This window comes from Lotus japonicus, chromosome 6 (assembly GCF_012489685.1).
Source record: "Lotus japonicus ecotype B-129 chromosome 6, LjGifu_v1.2".
Lineage (NCBI taxonomy): Eukaryota > Viridiplantae > Streptophyta > Magnoliopsida > Fabales > Fabaceae > Lotus > Lotus japonicus.
In genome coordinates, this window is record NC_080046.1 from 31,627,928 (window position 1) to 31,648,059 (window position 20,132).

A 20,132-nucleotide genomic window follows, 5' to 3' on the forward strand; every position below is an offset into this window, starting at 1 on the left:
CATATCATATGAGAAAATGAATATTTTAAATGAATATAATTTCAAAAAGATATCTTTGTATAATTACCTCACATGAAACATGTTATTTTTTACTTCAGAAAGATAAATTGCACTTTTTATTGATCCCTAGACCTCCCACATCCAACTTATATATCTCCTAACTCTTATAACTTGAACTATCATTTAGGGACACATTGAACATGTTTACTGAAGAATATAAAATTTATTTATTTTAGTATCATAACTGTAACCATGGTTTATTTCAATTGTAGTTATAAGTGAAAAATGATTCAAAAGTGTTATTACCTATATTTTCTTAATTGAATTATTAACTTTCTCAATCATATGAAAAAAGATTTTCATTTTTTTATAGGCATGAAAATGGTTCTTCATCCATTGCACAACATTACACAAGTACAGACACTATGTTTTATTTTTCTTCATTATTCACCACCCGTGCAGGGCACGGGTACGAATACTAGTTGAAGTAGGTTCAAGTCACACTCGAAAAAGTTTAAAAATAAGATTTGGAGTTTCTCCAAGCAACAGTCACTTATGAATAAAATACTATTATTTCTTTCTCTTGCATTAACAATTCAATCTCTAACCAACACTGCTTCTGGATTGTCTAAATAGTAAATACTATATAACATTTTAAACCCAAATAAATAGTGTTAAGCGCAAGGGTAGCACCACGACGGAGAAACAAGGGTACTGCTCTCACTTGCAATCTTGTTTGGCCTCGCCGTTCCTGAAGTCGGTGACAGCAAAACTGTCAAAAGCTTCCAACAGGTTCCTTCCTTCGCTCCTATTCTCCATTGAAATTGGATTTACCCATTTGAAATTGAAGTCATGTCGATGATCAATTTCTGGTTGGCTTACATAGTAGTAACATTTTGCTTCTTCCGAATGTATTTCTGTATAAAGGGTCGTTGAATAGTTGCTAAAGGTGCTTTTATTCCTTGCATTTTTTGGTGAATTGCATTGAATATGTATAGTAGGATAGGATAGGATAGGATGTCTCAAGTTGAACGGTCAAAAAGCTCTTCGGCATTGGTGCCTGTGGATTTGGATGAAAATTGTGTTAAAGCAAAGGGCAATGTGCAAAATGGAGAATTTACACAAGCAGAGTCCATCATCCGACACTCCCAGGTTCCCTATGTTTTATGTTGTTTTTTACTTTTTATGAGTAGAAATGGATGAATTTTTCTATATAATTAAAAAAAGCACAAAGCTCCTGCTGCATGCGCCGTACTATTCTGATAAGTATCTGGATTTCAACCAAGTCATGATCTTGTACCTATGTCATACTTGCAGATACTACAAGGGGATCTGCATACATTAGGTATGAAAATTAAGCAGCATGAGGACAACCTAAATCTTCTAAACAATGAAAAAAGCAAGTTAGACGACTTCATTCTTAATTTGCAAGGTATATATATTGTCTTACTTCTTAAGGATTTTTTCTTCATTCTTAATCAATGTTTAAGTTTTAATATTGTTGTATGCACTTGCTCAATGGTGTAATATGATCCATATAGCCGACCTCACTTTGTGGGATAAGACTTTTGTTGTTGTTGTATGCACTTGCAAGGTCGGTATTTTATTTACAGCAGAGTAAAATACCAGTGATATAGTTATTTGTCACCGGTACTAGTTTTACCTGTTAGTGTTTCGATTATGAAGTTTATTGGGGCATTGTTAATATTACAGCTTATAGCGTGTATAGGCTGAAAATTAAGTGTATATATGAAGTGTAGTTATTGCCTATTAATAATATGATAAACTTTCAAATTTAACTCTGTAAATGATCTTTTATTCACCTTTCTATAACAGGTGTATACCAACAAAAAGTTAGGTGTCATTTATGTGTTTAATTTTTTTTTTATCCATAGCTACTGTTGGGAGACCAGAGTCTTCAAGTACAATCAAGGTTGGTAATGCGGACGATCCCCACCTTACAACTGAGGAGGTAAATAAACAGATATTGCAGCATGAAAAATCTGCTGCTGGTATTTTGTGCCAGCTGAAGACTCATCATGGAGCCCAGGTGTCTCTGCTTTCATTAACAAAGGATGTTGTGGGTATTGTTGCTATGCTGGGCAAAGTTGAGGATGGAAATCATAGCCGGTAATTTTCGCAGAGATATTTCTTTTTGGCTTGTGAAATCATGTGCTTATTTTAACCTTGTTCTGGCTTCTTTATTTCTTCAGTCTGCTATTATCTTTAAGAAAGACAGAATAACTTTTTTTTCTCTGTATTGCTAATATCTATGAATATGTAAGCACACATGTGGATAGTTTCAATTTACTTATTTGGAATGCAGACTTTTATCGGAGTATCTAGGAGTGGACACTATGCGAGCGATTGTTTGTAGAACCTATGAAGGAGTTAAGGCTCTTGAAATGTATGACAAGGAAGGCTGCATAAATAAAAGTTCTGGTCTTCACGGGCTAGGTGCTTCTATTGGAAGACCTTTGGATGGTCGATTTCTAGTGATATGTCTTGAATCTCTGAGGCACGACTGCAAGAGTCTTGTGATTTTTGTCTTTCATTCGTGGCTGTGGATAAACTTGTGTTTTCGTTCTTAACTTTTCTACCTCTTTTGTTTTAGGCCTTATACTGGCAAATATTTCCTTGATGACTCCGAACGGAAGTTGGACATTTTAAAGCCGAGATTACCCAATGGGGAGTGTCCACCTGGATTTCTTGGGTTTGCTGTGAATATGATTAATATCGACAGCTGGAACCTTTTTTGTGTAACTCCCAGTGGCTATGGCCTCAGAGAAACTCTTTTTTATAATCTCTTTTCTCGTCTACAAGTTTATAAGACAAGGGCTGAAATGATCCAAGCACTTCCTTGCATAAGCGATGGAGCTCTTTCTTTAGACGGTGGAATGGTTAGGAGTTGCGGTGTATTTTCCTTGGGCAATAGGTAAGAGTATGAATGGTTGATATGTCTATGCATTATGTCTAATCTCTTGAAGTATCTGTTGACAATTATATGACAGGTGGAAACCTTAAAACTATACCCATTCTATAATGAAACAAGTATTCATATATGAGAAAATATGGAAATTAATTCTAAGAAATCATCTAAGGTTCTCCAACATATTTTATGATAGATTGATGATGTGGCAAGATATTTTCAATGATATTTTAACATAAATCAAATTTCTTCATCAGTTTCTTTAGATGTTTTTCACTGGATTACCTGTAGTTCACAGGAACAATCCTATCCATAATAGGGTCCAACAACGCATCACAATCTTAGAATTGGAATAGAAACTCAGATTAGTATGTAGTCTTGATATGTAATCATGCACAATGGAACCTCAATGAATAAACATTGAGCCTTGTAAAGTGGAGGTTTTGAAGGTTCTTGAGCTGATATCTTTTCCGTGTTTCCTGATAAAGAACTGTTATTGTTTTATATTTTTCAGTTAATTTTTGGAAATCCTTTTTGAAAAGTGAGCTTCATTTGAAATTGCTGATTGTTGTAATTTGTTTGCAGAAGAATGCAACAATCAAATCTGTGATTTTTTTAAAAAAACTGTTGGGATCTGCAGGGAAGATGTTGATGTGAAATTTCCAAAACCAGATAGATTAACTGAGCTTGATGGCGAGATCGAAACTGAGAGGCAAATTAAGGATATCAAATGGAAGAAGGAAAAGGTTCTGGAGGATTTAAAAAGGGAACGGACTCTGTTGGACATGGCGAAATTCAATTTCGGTAAAAAGAAGAATGATTTTCTCAAGTTTTTGGCGCAAAGTTCATCATATGCAACTCAGGTAATCTATCTCAAAATTGGAATTTGAAACCCAGATCATTCATAAAACCATCAGTGTGATTTAAAGGCATTTAATATTACATTTTATTGATGGTTGTGTTGGAATAGTTCAAACAGCTTCTACTAACATTTTACGAATGTTAAATACTAGCAATACTCAGTTTAACACTCTCTTTTCAACACTCTTTCATTGATTGTTTGAAATTCATGTGGGCTCCATTAAAATGGGGCCCACCATTAAAATGGGGCCCACTTTCAATTTAGTGGGACCCACATTAATTTTAACCAATCAATGAGACTATGAGAGTGTGTTGAAAATAGTGTTTAGAGTGAGTGTGCTGGCACTCCTCTTTATGAATTTATTCTATTATTGAGAGCACTCAAAATCCTCTCTCTAAGGTAGTTCTATTTAACGGATAATAATATTATAAAATAGTGCAAACAATTCTGGAAAGGGTATTGTCTATTAATTAATTAACAATTGAATTTCATACTGGTGCATGTTTTTTACATTTATCTACTTGCAAGCTTACACAAACATTTAGTTCACATAATTGTATAAAAACTGATGGGAACTTTCCAATAAGATTGCTTCAGAAGTCTTGACCTATGATGTAACTAACCATTCTCATATGTAACTCACCATTCTCATATGTTTCTTTAATCTGACACTTTCAGGCTCAAACTACTCCTGACAGATGATGGGAACTTTCCAATAAGATTGCTTCAGAAGTCTTGACCTGTGATGTAACTCACCATTCTCATATGTAACTCACCATTCTCATATGTTTCTTTAATCTGACACTTTCTGGCTCAAACTACTCCTGACAGATTCATACCTGGATGAAGAAATCAAGGCAGTCAGCAAAGCTATGAAGATGATAGTCTGTGACTAAGAACTTTGTTCATGAGCTTTTAGTTCATATCCATTTTGTAATCTGGCTCTCGTTGGGGAAAGGTTTCTTGAATTGGAACAAAATTTCTGGATTTAAAAAAAAAGCACATTATTTGTTTAGCTAGGACTTAAGGCCGCATTTTTCTTCAAGCTCTGCTGATAAGAAAAATCAGACTAGCCTTCAAGACAATGGATTGGACAAGCATTTTCTGGGTTCCTTGTACATCAATTATCTCATTATACTCTTCAGTAGTGTGATCGGAGAATCTGAATGTTGTACATCTCTGATATTTAGACTTTTTCCGCTTGTAGTTTTTTAATTTTTCGTTTGAGCTAAGTTTTTTTTTTTGTCTGCCATAAGTTATTATTAAGAGATCAACCATTCAGTTTTTTTAATAGTACAATAGGGACACACAAATCTAGAAACAACCCCATTTCTATGAATCCAAGTTAACTAATCTACTCCGAATAATAAAATCGTGCAAGACTTTATTAAATTTCATTTTACCAAATTCCAGCATGCATCCTTATCCGATAATCTTCTCAACCTTGACTCTGACAAACTAAGCTTAAACAATTCCAAATCTTGGAATGGCCTCACATGTGTTTTTGCACATGTTGTCAGTCTTTGACCATTCATTGAAGTATGTTTTGTCCGTGATTGTTAGGAAAGGGGTAGTAACTATTCTTTTGAAATTGATTCACCTCCTGAGTTTATAAAAGAGACTTGCCTTTGAAGAAGGCGCTCTCATCTTCTATGTACTCTATATTGGCCTCTGAGGTGGTTTTATCACTTTTGTCAATTCAAGAAACTTAGGGCCTGTTTGATAACAGTTTTAGTTTTCAGTTTTTAAAACAGTTTTCAGAAACAACTTTTAAAAACAGTTTTCAGAAGAAGAAAATAGTTTGAATGACATGTTTTCGAACATTTAGAAAACTGATATCTAAAAACTAAAAACTGTTTTGGTTTTTCAGTTTTTGAAAACATCTTTTACCTGTTTTGGTTTTTTAGTTTTAAAAACTGAAAATGAGTACCAAACAGGTTTTCAGTTTTTAAAAACTGAAAACTGTTTTGAAAACAGGAAACAAATAGGCCCTAAGTCTTCCAATGGTTGTACATGTGCCCCTATTGATCTGGCAGGTCGGAGTAAATTGTTAGGAGCCAACCAGAACAAAGAGGGAGTGCTTTGTTTCGTTTCTTGAGTAAGAAGCGAAGAGCCCAAATTATTCGTGGAACACATTCATCTCCGTTTTGTTGCATTACTTTAGAGAATGGAGTTTATATGAGAAGCTGACTTCCAAGTAGCAAGAGGGTTTAGTGGAAAAAATATTTGTGTGGGTCGGAGATCAACTAGTGTGAGCTATCAAAAAATAGAGAGATGGAATCATATGAGTTCATACCATAGGCAAACACCTTATCGTTTCCTCATAGATTCTCTCTTCTCTTCTTCTCAGTTCTTCAATGTCTTTTCCATCCACTGATTCTCCCTCTTCCAGTAAATTCAATCTTCTTCTCAGTTCAATCCTCCACCACCTTCCATGGCTGCCGCTGCGTTTCGATCCAACCCTCGAAGCTACAAGGAAACACCGACCATCGCACTCTCGCAGCTGAGGTACTTCGCCTTCAACTACACGGGCGTGGCTAAATCTCCACGCTCCTCCAACACCCCTTACCACTTCACCTCCTTCTACACGCGCCTTCAAGAGCTTCATGTTGATTTTTTCTATCTAATGAATTGCAATTTGCAGGTGCTTGCTGTGGCAGTTTATAATCACTACAAGAGAGTATTTCATGAATCTTCAGTCAAGTCTAAGTGGTTGGTATATTACTTCAGCTTCTTTATGTTACTTCACCATTCTTTTCCTTTTTAATTCTTGTTAGGTGCTAGTGTAAAGTAACACTTGTCTTTGTCTCTGTTAATTCTGTTAATTGTATGTAGATGCTAGTACTATTCCCATGTTCTTAGTATTTTGAATGTTAGGCCTGCAGGAGATTCAAGTGATAATGGTAATAAAGCTGAAGCTATTGATGATGATGATGATAGAGTTGAACTTGAGAAAAGCAATATCCTTCTAATGGGGCCAACAGGATCAGGTAAACCTGTTTTTTTTTTCCTTTTCTTGCTTTTTACGGTTCTGTAATCTGTACTATCATTTTTCAGTGTCATAAGATGTTAATGTATCATTAGTCGGACTGATGTATTAAAATTTTGTGTAAGCTTTGGCTTAGAACTCTACTGTGAAATCATATTTTTTGTTAAATTAATGGGGAGAGTGGAGACAATCAAGTTTGGGACATTTCCTCTCTCCACCTTCTTTTCTTTGCAAAAATCGTCAATATCTTGTTTCTCGTGGTTACTAGTTTAACTTGTTTTTCTTTGATGCTGTTTCAAGGACAGGGAAGACGTTACTTGCCAAAACCTTGGCTCGGTTTGTAAATGTTCCCTTTGTTATTGCAGATGCAACTACACTCACTCAGGCAAGTTAGTGGGCTTTAAATTTGTCCTCTGTTTTTTTATTGGTAAAAAAATGCTTAAATAAGTTTTTCGTCTCTAACCCTTACGAAATGTTTGGATTGGTCCCTCGTCGGAGTAAATGTGAGTTTTAATCCCTAACTTTTGTCAAAAGGTTTGGTTTTGCTCCCTTCGGAGCTCTGAGTCAACGCTGGAGCTCCGGTGGCCATGTGGCATGGCCACGTGGGATTAGTGAGCTAACGTGGAATTTGTTTTTCATTAAAAATGTTAAAAAAAATTCTCAATATTTAACGTGCCTAATTAACCTCCATAATTAATTGCATATATTATTTAAAGAAATACATTAAAAATGGGAAATTCAACACAAATCTTGAATCTTCTTCGTCTCACCATTCTCTGTCAGGGCCTGCAACCTCCAATGGATCTAACCCCCAAAGCCTCCAGCTTTCCTCTGATTCATCATCCTCTCCCGGCGACCACGAACTCAACCCCGACGGCCATGACCTTGACAAACAGGGGCTCGATCTTGAGAAATGGCGATGGTGGATGGAAGGGGAATGAATGAGGAGATGAGAGAAAATTAGGGTTTTGGAATTGAAAGTGCAGATATGTTCATCTTTCTGAATTTCGGGTGTGGTTGTTGAAGGAAATCGGTGCCATTTTTCTTCACTCTACCTCTCCAGATCTGGGTTTTCTAAGTTGGGCTTTTGGTAGTTCTTGGCTTTCTAGGTTTGCTGGTTAAAATGGTTTGCTGGGTTCTTCATTTTGGTTTCTGGGTTTTCTTCATCTGGGTTTGCTTTTTCAATTTGGGTTTTCTGTTACAATCTGGTTTGCTGGTTCTGATCCCCCACCACTCACTCTTTTCCTTTCCTCTCTCTAAATTTGCTGGTTTTGTTCTCCTCGTAATGAATTGCTTGAACTCCCATTCTATTTCGTTTTGCTTGTTGCAAACTGTGGGCGTGCTTCACCTACTGAGGGACAAGTTAAGGTTTGGGTTCCAGGAGGGATTGTGCGTTTGTTTGCTATTATTATGAGCATAATATTGAAGCTGGAGAGGTGAATTATAGTATTAGTGAACTGTGTGGAGTAATCTGTGTGTACATTAGTTGTGTGTGGGAATTTTGTTTGGGCGGTTGCTTTTGCAATTGGATCTTTTTCGTCTTTACCCTTTAGTTATTTCCTTCCTTGTAACTGTGGATTGTGGTTTGTATTTTCTTGCTTTTACTCTCTCTTTTCTTTATAAAGATGGTGAAGGTGATGTTTTTTAAGCAGATGGTGAAGATGATGGTTGAAGATGAAGAAGAAGGATTAGAGTTTAAACATTAAGGACTAAAATTAAAGATTTGATTAGGGATTAAAGTTAAATAAATTAAGTTTTTTTATTTTTACAATTTTTAAACATTTTTTTAAATAATTAGGTTTTTTTAATTTAAAAGAAAAACAAATTCCACGTCAGCTTACTAATCCCATGAGGCCCCGCCACATGGGCCACCGGAGCTCCGGCGTTGACCTAGAGCTCTAGAGGGACCAAAACCAAATCTTTTGATAAAGATTAGGGACTAAAACTCATATTTACTCCGATGAGGGATCAATGACAGGTATTTTGCAAAGGTTAGGGACGAAAAACTTATTTAAGCCTAAAAAAAAAAAAAAGATGATGAGAGTGGGAAGAGAGTAAAGATTTCTTTTTTGTTGGTATTTATTTTTGGTGGTTTCTCCTTTTGAAAGACTTGTAGAGCTACCTATAGATTGGAATTTTTCAGAAAAAAAGAGAAATGCACATATTGATGCCGATCCTCTAATCTTATGTACTCAAACGGTGTAAACGATTTATGCAAATTCTAAACATTCATATTGAGGTATTAATAGGAACTAAAAATTGACCATAGAGATATGAGGATGATTCAGAAAAAGCTCTAAATACAATAGAAAAAGCTCTTCCTGCCTCCCTCCTCCTTATACTTTGGATGCTGATTCACAGCCTTTCTTAATCTTCTCCTCCACAATCACTACTCCCACGCTAGGTTCCACCACCGATGTGGTTGTACACTTGTACCCTCCTTGATGGACTTGTTTGCATATCTAATTTTTCAGGTCAAGTATCTGTTAAACCCACCCTTAATCCTAATTTGATCTTCGATCTTTTAAGTCTTGAATATGAAAATATCACAGCTTTTTGAACTTTGCTTCTTCAACACATTTATCACCTCATCCTTCATTCCATCCATTAATGTGCCTGCAATGTATGAATCCTCATCGGCATAACAGGGAGTGAGGTTGGAAGGAGATTGCACTGCTCATAATACACCATGGTTTTCTGCCTTTGCATCAATCCCTTTAACTTCTCATGAATTTTCTGACGGTACTATGAGAAACCTCCCAAGCAATCCCTTGTGGAAAGCTGACCAGCTAAACACCATCCTATGCAGTTCCCACCATCGGGGCCATTTCATGACTATTTCCCAATCCAATCACGCGGTTGCCACCTTCTCCTTTAGGAATTTGATGAACATTAAAATTATGCTTTACTCTACAGCCCCCCATAAGGTGTATTTTAACTCTTCTCTACTTTTCCTCCTTTTTTAATTCTTCTCTACGGTCAAATTTTCTCTCATTTTGCTTGTCCTAAGTTAAATGAGCCAACCTAGTCCTTAAATTCTACTTCTTTTCTTCCATTGACTTCCAATATATTTCTTGCCATTCTCTGTTCATCTTATCCTTCATCTGTTCCATGGCTTCGAGTTCGACTCTCCCATTCCGTATAATACCATCTAGCTCCTAGTATTGGGAGCTTGGATACCAATCTAATAGGCAGTAAAAATTAACTATAAAGATTGAAGGATGATTTAGAAAACAAAACACTGGATACAATATAACAGAGTAGAAGAATATAGACAACTGAAAGAACAATATCAGATAAGAAAATATTCTCTGTCCTGTGGCAAAAACCACCTTACAATTACCCAAATGATCACCTACCTACCACCTACACTCCATTCCCTATTTACCTTCTATTCTAACCTGTTATAATTTGGGATAGGCCTACTTTAGTCTTATCTTTAGACAATATGGAATCCATAATGTGCCCCCTCACGCCCAGGACTAGATGTCTAGAGTATGAAGTATGTAGGAATAATTTTTGCTAGGAATGCAGCAGGGCCATACTGATTCTAGAACTGGACATATATGGGTAGCTCAATATCGGATAGGCTCTGATACTATGTTGGAATTTGAGCTAGGGCTAACTCGGTAACAAAAGCTAGCTTACGGGGTAAAAGATTGCGCAAGCCTTATAAGAACTGTTTTGGTGATATCTCTAGTCAATGTTAGATCTTAACATAATTGCTTGCCCCTTCTTCCCACCCTCCTTATCGTAATCTTTGTTTTGCTGAAGCTATAAGTTTGTGTTGCTGGTCTAACCCCAAACATCATCTTTCTGCAGGCAGGTTATGTTGGAGAAGATGTGGAGTTCATATTATACAAGCTCCTTCTGGTGAATACTCTGTAGAGTGATGACTATCGTATTTTAACATGTCATAGTAATCTGAGAATTCCTTAGACAGCTTGAACAAGGCCACTGATTTTGAATCAATCTTTCAGGGATTTCTTTGTTATTTGAACAAAATGGAAATCTATAAAGAAAACTAAAATAAAACTTTCTGATCCATGAGAAGTGGCTTTCAGATCTAATTTCATGCAGAACATAAACCAGGTTTCATGTGTCTGTCCTGTGATTCAACCTTGGGAGGAAACATAGGGTTTCAATCCTTTTACATTTATTATTGGGTTAAACATGAGAATCGTCCCTGAACTTTGAGTGATATTTGATTTTCGTCCCTCGTCGGAAAATCTTCCTATGGACGCCCTCGAACTTAGTTTTTTGTTTGGAAACCGTCCTCGCCGTTAAAAAGTTCCGGCCGCCGTGTCCATGTATCAGTTTTGGACATATGTGGACATGTCACGTCATTTCATTAAGAGGTGTTATTTTTTAAAAAAATAAAATAAAAACTAAATAATTTAATTTTAATTAAGTCCCCAAATCTTAACTAATTTAATTTCTAACTCTGAACCTAAAAATCACCACTAACCTAACTTCTTCTACTCTTTCCTCCTTCATATCATAACCCCCAATTCCAAGAAACCCATAAATTAGGGTTCTTCATCTTCTTCTTCTTCTCCCTTCTTCCATTCTTCTCCATCGAATTTATCATCTTTTCTCCCTCCATTTCTTACCCTCTTTCTTTCCCATCCATTGAATTCAAAATCTGTTTAGATTGAAGAAAATATGGTGGGTTATTTGCCATATGGCGTCATAATTTTTTAAACCAGAAAATGAGTCCAAATCGTATATGGTGGAGGGCGTCTGTTGCAGTCACAAACAGGGGAAGAAGGAGGAACACTAGGATTTTCATTTCCATTGAAAGTGCAAAAAGGAATGAACAGGGAGAGATCTTGGAGGGTGAATTTGATTTGGTAATTTCCACAAAAGCTAAAATATATAACTGTGTATTGATTGGATTTGAAGTTGTGTAATTAGAATAACTCTCTGTCAAGTCATTGGGATTACAGGGGCTGCCATAATTGATATAAAAAATACGCTCTTAATTTGGTTGACTATGAAGTAAGTGGATCCTACTTCTTACATTTAGAAGCTTCATGAATCGATTGGATTTCTGCTCCTTGTTGGATTCGTCAATTTTTTGAATTTGTAATAGTTGTACCCCCAATTCAAGTAATTGATTTTTTTTTTAATCTAATTTTGCTCAATGGGCACTTGTTTCTCCAGCTTTCGTTCTGCGGGAAGGAAGAAAGTTTGGATTTTTAATCAAAAGGAAGAAATCGAGGGAGAAGAAATGATGAATTTGATGGAGAAGAATGGAGGAGGAGGGGGAGGAGGAGGAGGAGGAAGGAGGAGGAGATGATGATGATAATGAAGAAGAACCCTAATTTATGAGTTTCTTGGAATTGGCAGTTTTGATATGAAGGAGGTTTCTTGGAATTGGCAGTTTTGATATGAAGGAGGAAGGGGTAGAAGTTAGGTTAGTGTTGATTATTAGTTTTAGGGTTAGAAATTAAATTAGCTAAGATTTGGGGACTTAATTAAAATTAAATTATTTAGTTTTCATTTTATTTTTTAAAAAATCACACGTCATTTAATGAAATGCCAAATGACGCGGCAGGTCCACATATGCCCAAAACTGACACATGGACACGACGGCCGGAGCTTTCTAACGGTGAGGACGGTTTCCAAACAAAAAACTAAGTTCGAGGGCGTCCATAGGAAGATTTTCCGGCGAGGGACAAAAATCAAATATCACTCAAAGTTCAGGGACGGTTTTCACGTTTAACCCTTTATTATTTGATATAGAAATACAATGCAGACATTGCTGTAGAGATGTGTCTGGTGAAGGTTTTAAGCAGGCATTGCTCAAGATGCTGGAGGGAACGGTTGGTTCTTTTCATAATGATAACACTGAAAACAAGTGGATCTTTTATTTTGTGAAAACAACTTCTAACATGATGTTGCAACTGCAAATTCAAAGATATCTACTAACTTAAATTTCAAAATCCCGTTGCACTGTTCATGGCCATCTTTTTTTTTTTGTTATCAAGTGAAGGTTTGTTGGGCCTATTGGGTTGTCTGGGTTGAGCCTTTTTGTCACTGTTCCACGTTTCCTATATGCTAGCTGAAACCTACTTCATCATTCTTGCCAAACGAGGGAGATAGTGACTTGAATCTGGGGTGTAGTCAATGGTTTCAGCTGTTATGTTATGCTCCATGCTGTTTGTGGGAGCTGACCAAATTGTTTTGACCCTGAATCCCTGATGAAAATGTACACAAATGTGTTGGCCAAGTGCTGGGGAAAATTTAATGTTTTCAGAAATAGCAGAGATCGTTGAAGGGTATTAATCTTTAATTCAGTAGATGCTAAAGAAGCTAATTAATTTTCTGTTCTGGTTCTCATTATATAATATATACTTCATAAAATGTTAAATTTGTATGCTTTCTGTACATATGAATAAGGAGCATAGTCATTAACTCAAACTTTGTGACCAAATGTAGATGATGGAATGTCGGTACCAGTCTGTTGAGAAGAGAAAATCAGCTTCAACAGTATGTCCTCCCTCCCTCTCCTCCTCCGCCAAAGGTAACGAGAGATTTTCTTAGAACTAAAGTTGGTCAAGTAAATTATGATTTCAATTTTGATTGCAAAAGCTCACTTTTCACTATGGAGTATAGATATTACCTAAAACTATGATTGGTGCATTGCCTAAGGGATCTGTGATTCTAATATGTATTATGAACATGTAGTAAAAGGTGAATCACTCACTACCACTGAAGGTGGCGCCGCTTCATCAGGGTTGCATTGAGAGGATTCAGAAGGTGTTTCCTGCTATCTGTTTCTATTTATGGTATAACTATTTTCTTTGTTGGTCTTCCTTGATCATATGAGCAGATGATAGTTTTTATAGTCACTTTTAAAGCTTTTGTCCGCAAATTAATTCATCTGCCATTTTATTTAACATTGTTTTGAATAAATTGGCATCATTGGCATGTTGAATATTGCTTTGATGAAATTTTAAGAGAGGGCCAGGGATATAGTTCTATGGAGGTCAAGAGTGTGGAAATAAGGTCTAATTAGCTGTAGTATTTTGCGTCCTAATAATATCATCAACATCACAAAAAATTGGTTCTGCATCAGCTAGGCAACCTCTCAATGCTGCCAATTTTTTTGGTGAACTATAGTGTTTGAATCATAGAAAATATAACTAAATAGAGCATTGTCTGGCAGTATTCTGGTACATCCTCTTTCAACCAGCAATGTTTTCTGCTCTGAATGTACAACAATTTGGATCAAAAGCTTATGAGAGAAACTTGCCTCCAAACAAGCTGCAATTTCATTTTATTTCTGTTTGATTAAATTGATTTGCATAAAACTGGAGTGGAATTTATAAGTGTTATGAATTTGCACTTATTTTGTGGTTTAGGGAGAAAGATTGTTGAAGTTGTAATAAATGTGATGACTTTTCAGTATGCCTAGGCTAACATAAGTGTTATGAATTTGCACTTATTTTGTGGTTTAGGGAGAAAGATTGTTGAAGTTGTAATAAATGTGATGACTTTTCAGTATGCCTAGGCTAACATAACTAACTATAATTCTTTGGCTATTTAGTTCTGATAACTTTTCTGCATTGTAAATGGAGGGTAGGTTGGCTGATGAACTTTATGCTGAAAGTTTACAACTATCAAAATTAGAGCTAACATCAACAAGTGCTCATGAACAACAAAATAAGTTAAATGGTAAGATTTGTTATGGGTGAATTGATATGGAACACCATTACAACCTTTGCTGAATTATACATGTTGGGCGGGATAGATAATGTTATGGTTTTGTTCTTATATCAAAATTAAATATGACTCACTTGCTCTTTTAACCTGCTTTTTTTCCCATATAGGGTTCTTATTTTTAATTATTGTAATGGTGTATATCATGCTATTATGTCTCCTTTTCTTGGCAGGGGAAATAACTTGAAGCAGTAGGTTGGAGGACAAATTTGAATCATTTCTTTTCATCAGGTCATTGCTATTATTGCAAGGTAATATTCGATCTCTACTTCTATATGGGGCTGGCCAAAATTATGCTTATAGTTTTAATTTTTCGATTTGATTTGTTTCAGATTGAGAATGAGTATGGGAAACAGAGTAAGCTACTTGGATCTGCTGGCCAAAGTTCTGTGAGTTGTGCTGCAAAATTGGTTGTTAACATAGGGACTGTGGTTCCATGGATAATGTGCAAGGAAAGTGATGCACCAGATCCAGTGGTGAGCATTCTCCCTCTTCCTATTGAAAGACATCTAACATCACATGATATTCTCTTCCTATATTGTTTGATGTCTCCGCCCCATTCGCTTAATCCTGAATCTGCCTATTGGATGTATGTTTTGAGTGGTTAGATTGGGCCTGAAATATAAGAGACTCTGTGACAGTTACAATGTGTAAGAAATTAGGATAGTGAAAATAGACGCTAAGTATTTCTAAGTATAAAATGTATACATGTATACAATTAAATGCCAATAAAATACAGGGACCTCATTATAAATGTATGGTAGATAATTTTGATCAAGTTAAGATAGTCTCTTTGTGGGCTGCCTTTAGTTTACCAAATCAAATAAATGCTAAAAATATCCATATAATGGTCCCTTTATCTATTCTGTAATCACAAGGTTGAAGTTATGGAGCTTTTAATTATATAAAATAAAAAGAAGCTTGATATGATTGATGAGGAGATGTTCTTTCTGAGTATCATGTACTCCCCTACTATATCAGCTATATCCTACCTTGTGCATTTAATGAGTTGTACTATCAATCTTTCTTATTTGCATGTACATGTACACTTGAAATATTGTAATATTTGACAGCTAAGTACTACTACTGTACCGTTCTGATTGCCAGCTAGGGAAATGTACAACTAAATTAGTGTTTTTTTGTGTTTCTTCACCCATAAAATACAATAAAATTCTTCATCAGAAGTTTATTCATCACCTCTGGTGGTTAGTTACACAATTCCATGACAATGTCATTGTAGGCATCATCCAACTTTACAACCAGCAGGTCCCAACTCTATCCAATCTGTTGTGGAAACTAGCAAAAGTATGGATTCAACATTAAGTGGTATGTTTCTGTTTTCTCACTCCATTGTTACATATCTGAAGCAATCTCTCTTTGTATCTGTTGAAGACATTCGAAGACATGGTAAAGATGCTGATGAATCTCATAAAATGTCTCATTTTTGGTTGTTTACATATGTGACTAGCCAATTGGACTGCTCATATGGCAAGCTATCTAACAGAAACTCAGGTTAGTGTCAAAGAGTTTGTAATCAATTAGCACTCTATTCAATTATGAGATACACATGACCTCCTTATTCAGCAGGTAAAACAGCAAAGAGAGCTATGTCCATTTCCTTTTCTTATTCACATGACATTGCTGTCTATTTTTCATGACTACGTGGTTGTTCCAAGGCGGTTTATAAGGAACCACCCACATGTTCTAGATGCTGCCGAGGTTGTACTTTCGGACCCTAATGGAAATACTTACCATGTTGAAGTGAGGGTTGAGCCAAATGAAGTGCGTTTTGAAGGAGGATTTGATACTATACGCGAAACACATAGTTGTTTGGCACTTCCTTCATACTGTTTAGTTTTGTTCGGGGAACCAACTTCGATGTCCGCATATTTCATCATGATGTTGTGGAAGTTGATTATCCAGAATTTAATCAAGCACCTCCTCAGAATGAAGTATTTTTGTGGACTGCATACCTCTCCTCACCATTATGTCGGGGTAATCAACCACTGGTAATCTATATCTATCTCTTTTCAAAATTTTAATCTTGCTTAAAATTAAAAACATATCTTTCCAACACTGTTCTCTTTGATTTGTAGCTGATACCTGCATCAGTTGTGTTTGATTACCTTGACCACCGCCCCCCAACGATAAACATGAGATTACCTAATAGAACTAATCAGGAATGACAACTCATTTGGGACCGGAAGATGGTTCGAAAGTGTATGATGGGTGTTGGGTGGTACCAATTATGCAGGGCCAAAAAATTCAACTTAAATGATCAACTACATTTCTAGAAACTCCCACAGAATGACACATTCAAAGTTGTTGTTATTCGCCACTGATTAGCGTCGCTTAGGACATGCCTATGTGGGAAAGCTCTAGCTACCAAGTGTCTTTCTTAAGCATAATTGTGTATCTCTTTATTATAGCACTACCTACCTGGTTCCTATGTTTGCTGTTGTATATTTCCATTGTCAAAGCTTTGATAATGTCAAATATATGATGTCCATGAACTTGTGTTATTATGTTGTTAAGTCTTTCTGCATTTTAATGTTATCTATGTACAAGTAGGTGTTTGCTGTTTAACTGTGGAGAAAAGCACCCACGGAAGTTTGTTCAGATTTTTCTCTTAGATGAGCAGATCCAATAAGCCATGGAAGTATTGTTTTCAAATTTTGTTACTACATTTTCATTAACTCGTAATTGAGTTACTTGTCAATTTTTTATAAGGTTGATCATTTTTTTTTCTTTCAAGATACTATCTCCCACCAAAGAACAAATCAGAAAAAAAAAAGTGTAATATTAGTAGCGTCCGATTATTTGCACTGGGTGGAATTGAAAAGAGTATATCCCTATAACACTTATACTTATTTGTATTTAGTCTACATCTAAACAGTTTCTGGAATAAGGACATGAAAACAGAGCATGATCCCATGTCTTGTGTATTTCACTATTTCGTTTCACATCTCAGCATGTGTAGAAAAAACTGTTTTATATATGTATAAATTTTTTTTGACAGGGTTTCATTTTATATATGCAATAAAAACAATTGATGGTGGATTAGAAGGGGCAATTCATCTTTGGATTTTAACATTTAAATGCGCCTTAAAGAGTGCATTTGATCAACCCTTTTTGTCAACACAGAATTGGGCATGAACCTCTCAAATAGGTAAGCCAAAACAGGAGGGTTGTGTGTACTAATTTTTTCTTGCTTTTTCGTATAAACATGCACTTATATAGTAGTAAATACAACATAAAAAACGAGTACAACTATGCAAAATGTTTAAGTTATTATAAACAGATGTTAAAATAAACCCTTCGTGCATCGCACGGGAATAATCCTAGTTAATAAAAGCAACTGGTTACTTCATTTCTGTATTTTTAGCAATTTATTGTATATTGATCTTGTAGCATTCTTTCCAATCAAGGTTGTTAATGTTCATGAGAAGGGAGCCCGGAAGCATCCCAGAGTGACAATATTCAGGTATATTATCATATTATGTAACATTAATCTTTGAGGCTTGAGCCTTACAGTTTCAGTTATTTAAATGTTGGCTAAAAAGCACTTTTGGCCCCTGATGTTTCAAGTTTGTGCAAATTTTGCCCATACACTATTTTTGTTGATGTTTCTACCCCTCATGTTCTCAAACAGTGCAGCGTCTACCCCTCCGTTAGTCAGACGTCAAAAAACTAACGGCACTAATTTGACTTTTTAAAAAATATTTTTTGGACCTACCACGTGGAAATTACAAGTGAAATTGGAAAAAAGGGGTATGGGAGATTCAAACTCAAGACCTGTAAGTAGCAAAACATGCATTTAACCAGTTCAGTTACATACATAATTGATATATACATCAAGCAAATTTAATTTATATTATTTCTTTGATCATCATCAACTTCATATACTCATCTTCATCTCTCCAATCTAGTTAGGAACCTCTCCTGAGAAAGCCTGACTGACGGAGGGGTAGACGGTGCACTGTTTGAAAACATGAGGGGTAGAAACGTCGACAAAAATAGAGTAGGGGTAGAATTTGCACAAACTTGAAATATCATGGGCCAAAAATGCTTTTTTGCCTTAAATGTTTGTAGGGACTATCAATCTATCAGATACGTTATGGTACTGCTATATGGGTACAAAATCACATTCTAGAATTTAATAAGTTTTGTTGTTTTGAACCTTTTATTGAATTATTTTGGTCCTTTTTTCCTCCTTTTCCCCCAGCTTGTTTATATGTTTTTGTATCTGTGCACTCTGGGTTGGTTAAATTTCTTGTCTGGTATAGCATATATAACTATCATCTGTAGGGACATCTGTCATTTTCGTTATATTTATAACTATTGTTCCATCTGTATCAGATTGACACAAAGAATATACTTTTCATTTGTGGAGGAGCTTTGTTGACTTAGAGAAGACAATCTCAGACAGGTTGCCCAAATCCTGAAAAGTTTATGTTAGCAACGTTAATAATATGGTGTGTGAAGTGTTTCTATAACTAGTAACTCTTTTTACTCCCTTTCAGGCGTCAAGATTCTTCTATTGGATTTGGGGCACCTGTACGTGCAAAAATGGGGACTGGTGGTGTCATGGATTCTGATATTGCGTCATCATTATTAGAAACTGTAAGTTTCACGTGACAAATCTTGTTAGGATGCGGGCTTTATTTATCTTCTAGATTCAAGTTGGATTCTTACATCATTGAAAGGATAATGTTTCATCCACACCTCTCTTTTGAGGTGGAGAGGCGGAATGGTGAGAGAGATAGGAAGAAAAGAAAAAGTAAGAGAGAGAAAATATGAGATGTGATAGATGATAAGATGAGAGAGATAGAAATAAAAAGAGGTGAAAATGAAGTGTTTAAAAAATGAGGTGTGTATATATCATTACTCTCATGGAAATTCATTTTTGGCAGGTTGAAAGTAGTGATCTAATTGCGTATGGTTTAATACCTGAGTTTGTTGGGCGGTTGCCGATCCTTGTCAGTTTGTCAGCTTTAACTGAAAATCAACTTACTCAAGTAGGCTGTATGCGTGGAACCATACAACTTGGTCACTCAAAAAAATTGTACTTTTGATGTTATTTATCATTTCACTGTGTTTACAACTGAATGATGTAGTGGATTAAGTATCTAATCTAGTTATTGATAGCAACATTAAATGAGATAGTGAGAAAGTCAGAACTAGCATTCTCATAAGACGTTTCGATAGAACTGGAATTTCTTTGATGCTTTCCTCAGTCAGTTATCCCTTCATTAGTCTGTTAAAGTGTTCTGTTAATTGTATCTAAAAGGGTTTTATTTGGAACTTAACTACTCATTTTTCTTGCCACCTAATGCCAATCAAAATCAATGCTTTTAACTTTATTTTTTATTCTTACTATGTTCCGTAGGTCCTCACAGAACCGAAGAATGCCCTTGGGAATCAATACAAGAAGATGTTCCAAATCAATGGAGTAAGTTACAAGTCTCAACCTTTTCCCTTGTCTGTTTTTCAGATAACATGTTTTTTCTCTAGTAGTTTAAGCTCAAGGCTGTAACAGCGGACCTGATATTACATCTTGACTCAAAATTTTAAGCCATGGGGGTCTATGGTTCTTTCTACTGACGAACTGTTTCTTGCTTTTT

At 35.7% G+C, this 20,132-nt stretch overlaps 2 protein-coding genes and 1 pseudogene across 14 annotated transcripts; all 3 read left to right on the top strand.

Moving 5' to 3' along the window:
• Positions 1-633: 633 nt before the first annotated feature.
• LOC130726562 (protein DEFECTIVE IN MERISTEM SILENCING 3-like) lies at positions 634-4,942 on the top strand. 5 transcript variants are annotated; one of them, XM_057577844.1, is made up of 9 exons: positions 634-792; positions 999-1,152; positions 1,318-1,432; positions 1,896-2,130; positions 2,327-2,518; positions 2,615-2,935; positions 3,570-3,792; positions 4,470-4,538; positions 4,623-4,942. In XM_057577844.1, exons 2-8 carry the CDS (start codon positions 1,018-1,020, stop codon positions 4,491-4,493), a joined length of 1,245 nt encoding a protein of 414 aa, XP_057433827.1. In that variant the 5' UTR covers positions 634-792; positions 999-1,017; the 3' UTR covers positions 4,494-4,538; positions 4,623-4,942. The 5 variants fall into 5 exon arrangements, with proteins under 5 accessions (XP_057433827.1, XP_057433830.1, XP_057433828.1 ...); XM_057577847.1 differs by having other exon boundaries at positions 4,470-4,533; XM_057577845.1 differs by having other exon boundaries at positions 4,470-4,942.
• A 226-nt stretch (positions 4,943-5,168) lies between these two features.
• Positions 5,169-17,059, top strand: LOC130726563 (CLP protease regulatory subunit CLPX1, mitochondrial-like). Of its 9 annotated transcripts, none has more exons than XM_057577855.1 (12): positions 5,169-6,299; positions 6,436-6,507; positions 6,669-6,781; positions 7,086-7,169; positions 10,607-10,653; positions 13,225-13,309; positions 13,474-13,574; positions 14,367-14,463; positions 14,682-14,759; positions 14,841-14,984; positions 15,749-15,834; positions 15,977-16,022. In XM_057577855.1, the coding sequence occupies exons 1-7, from the start codon at positions 6,226-6,228 to the stop codon at positions 13,530-13,532; spliced, it is 534 nt and encodes a 177-aa protein (XP_057433838.1). In that variant the 5' UTR covers positions 5,169-6,225; the 3' UTR covers positions 13,533-13,574; positions 14,367-14,463; positions 14,682-14,759; positions 14,841-14,984; positions 15,749-15,834; positions 15,977-16,022. The 9 variants fall into 9 exon arrangements, with proteins under 9 accessions (XP_057433838.1, XP_057433836.1, XP_057433837.1 ...); XM_057577853.1 differs by having other exon boundaries at positions 14,372-14,463; XM_057577854.1 differs by having other exon boundaries at positions 13,474-13,545; positions 14,372-14,463.
• A 601-nt stretch (positions 17,060-17,660) lies between these two features.
• On the top strand, positions 17,661-19,891 carry LOC130725203 (CLP protease regulatory subunit CLPX1, mitochondrial-like; annotated as a pseudogene).
• Positions 19,892-20,132: the final 241 nt, after the last annotated feature.

What these genes read in the sequence shown, in the direction of transcription:
- LOC130726562 (XM_057577845.1), top strand. Translation starts at nt 1,018, where the DNA reads ATGTCTCAAGTTGAACGGTCAAAAAGCTCTTCGGCATTGGTGCCTGTG. An exon ending in CCATCATCCGACACTCCCAG is followed by an intron (nt 1,153 to 1,317) that starts GTTCCCTATGTT and finishes TCATACTTGCAG; the next exon opens with ATACTACAAGGGGATCTGCA. An exon ending in GAGGATGGAAATCATAGCCG is followed by an intron (nt 2,131 to 2,326) that starts GTAATTTTCGCA and finishes TTTGGAATGCAG; the next exon opens with ACTTTTATCGGAGTATCTAG.
- LOC130726563 (XM_057577850.1), top strand. An exon ending in TATGGATTCAACATTAAGTG is followed by an intron (nt 15,835 to 15,976) that starts GTATGTTTCTGT and finishes ATATGTGACTAG; the next exon opens with CCAATTGGACTGCTCATATG. An exon ending in CTCCTCACCATTATGTCGGG is followed by an intron (nt 16,504 to 16,604) that starts GTAATCAACCAC and finishes TTTGATTTGTAG; the next exon opens with CTGATACCTGCATCAGTTGT.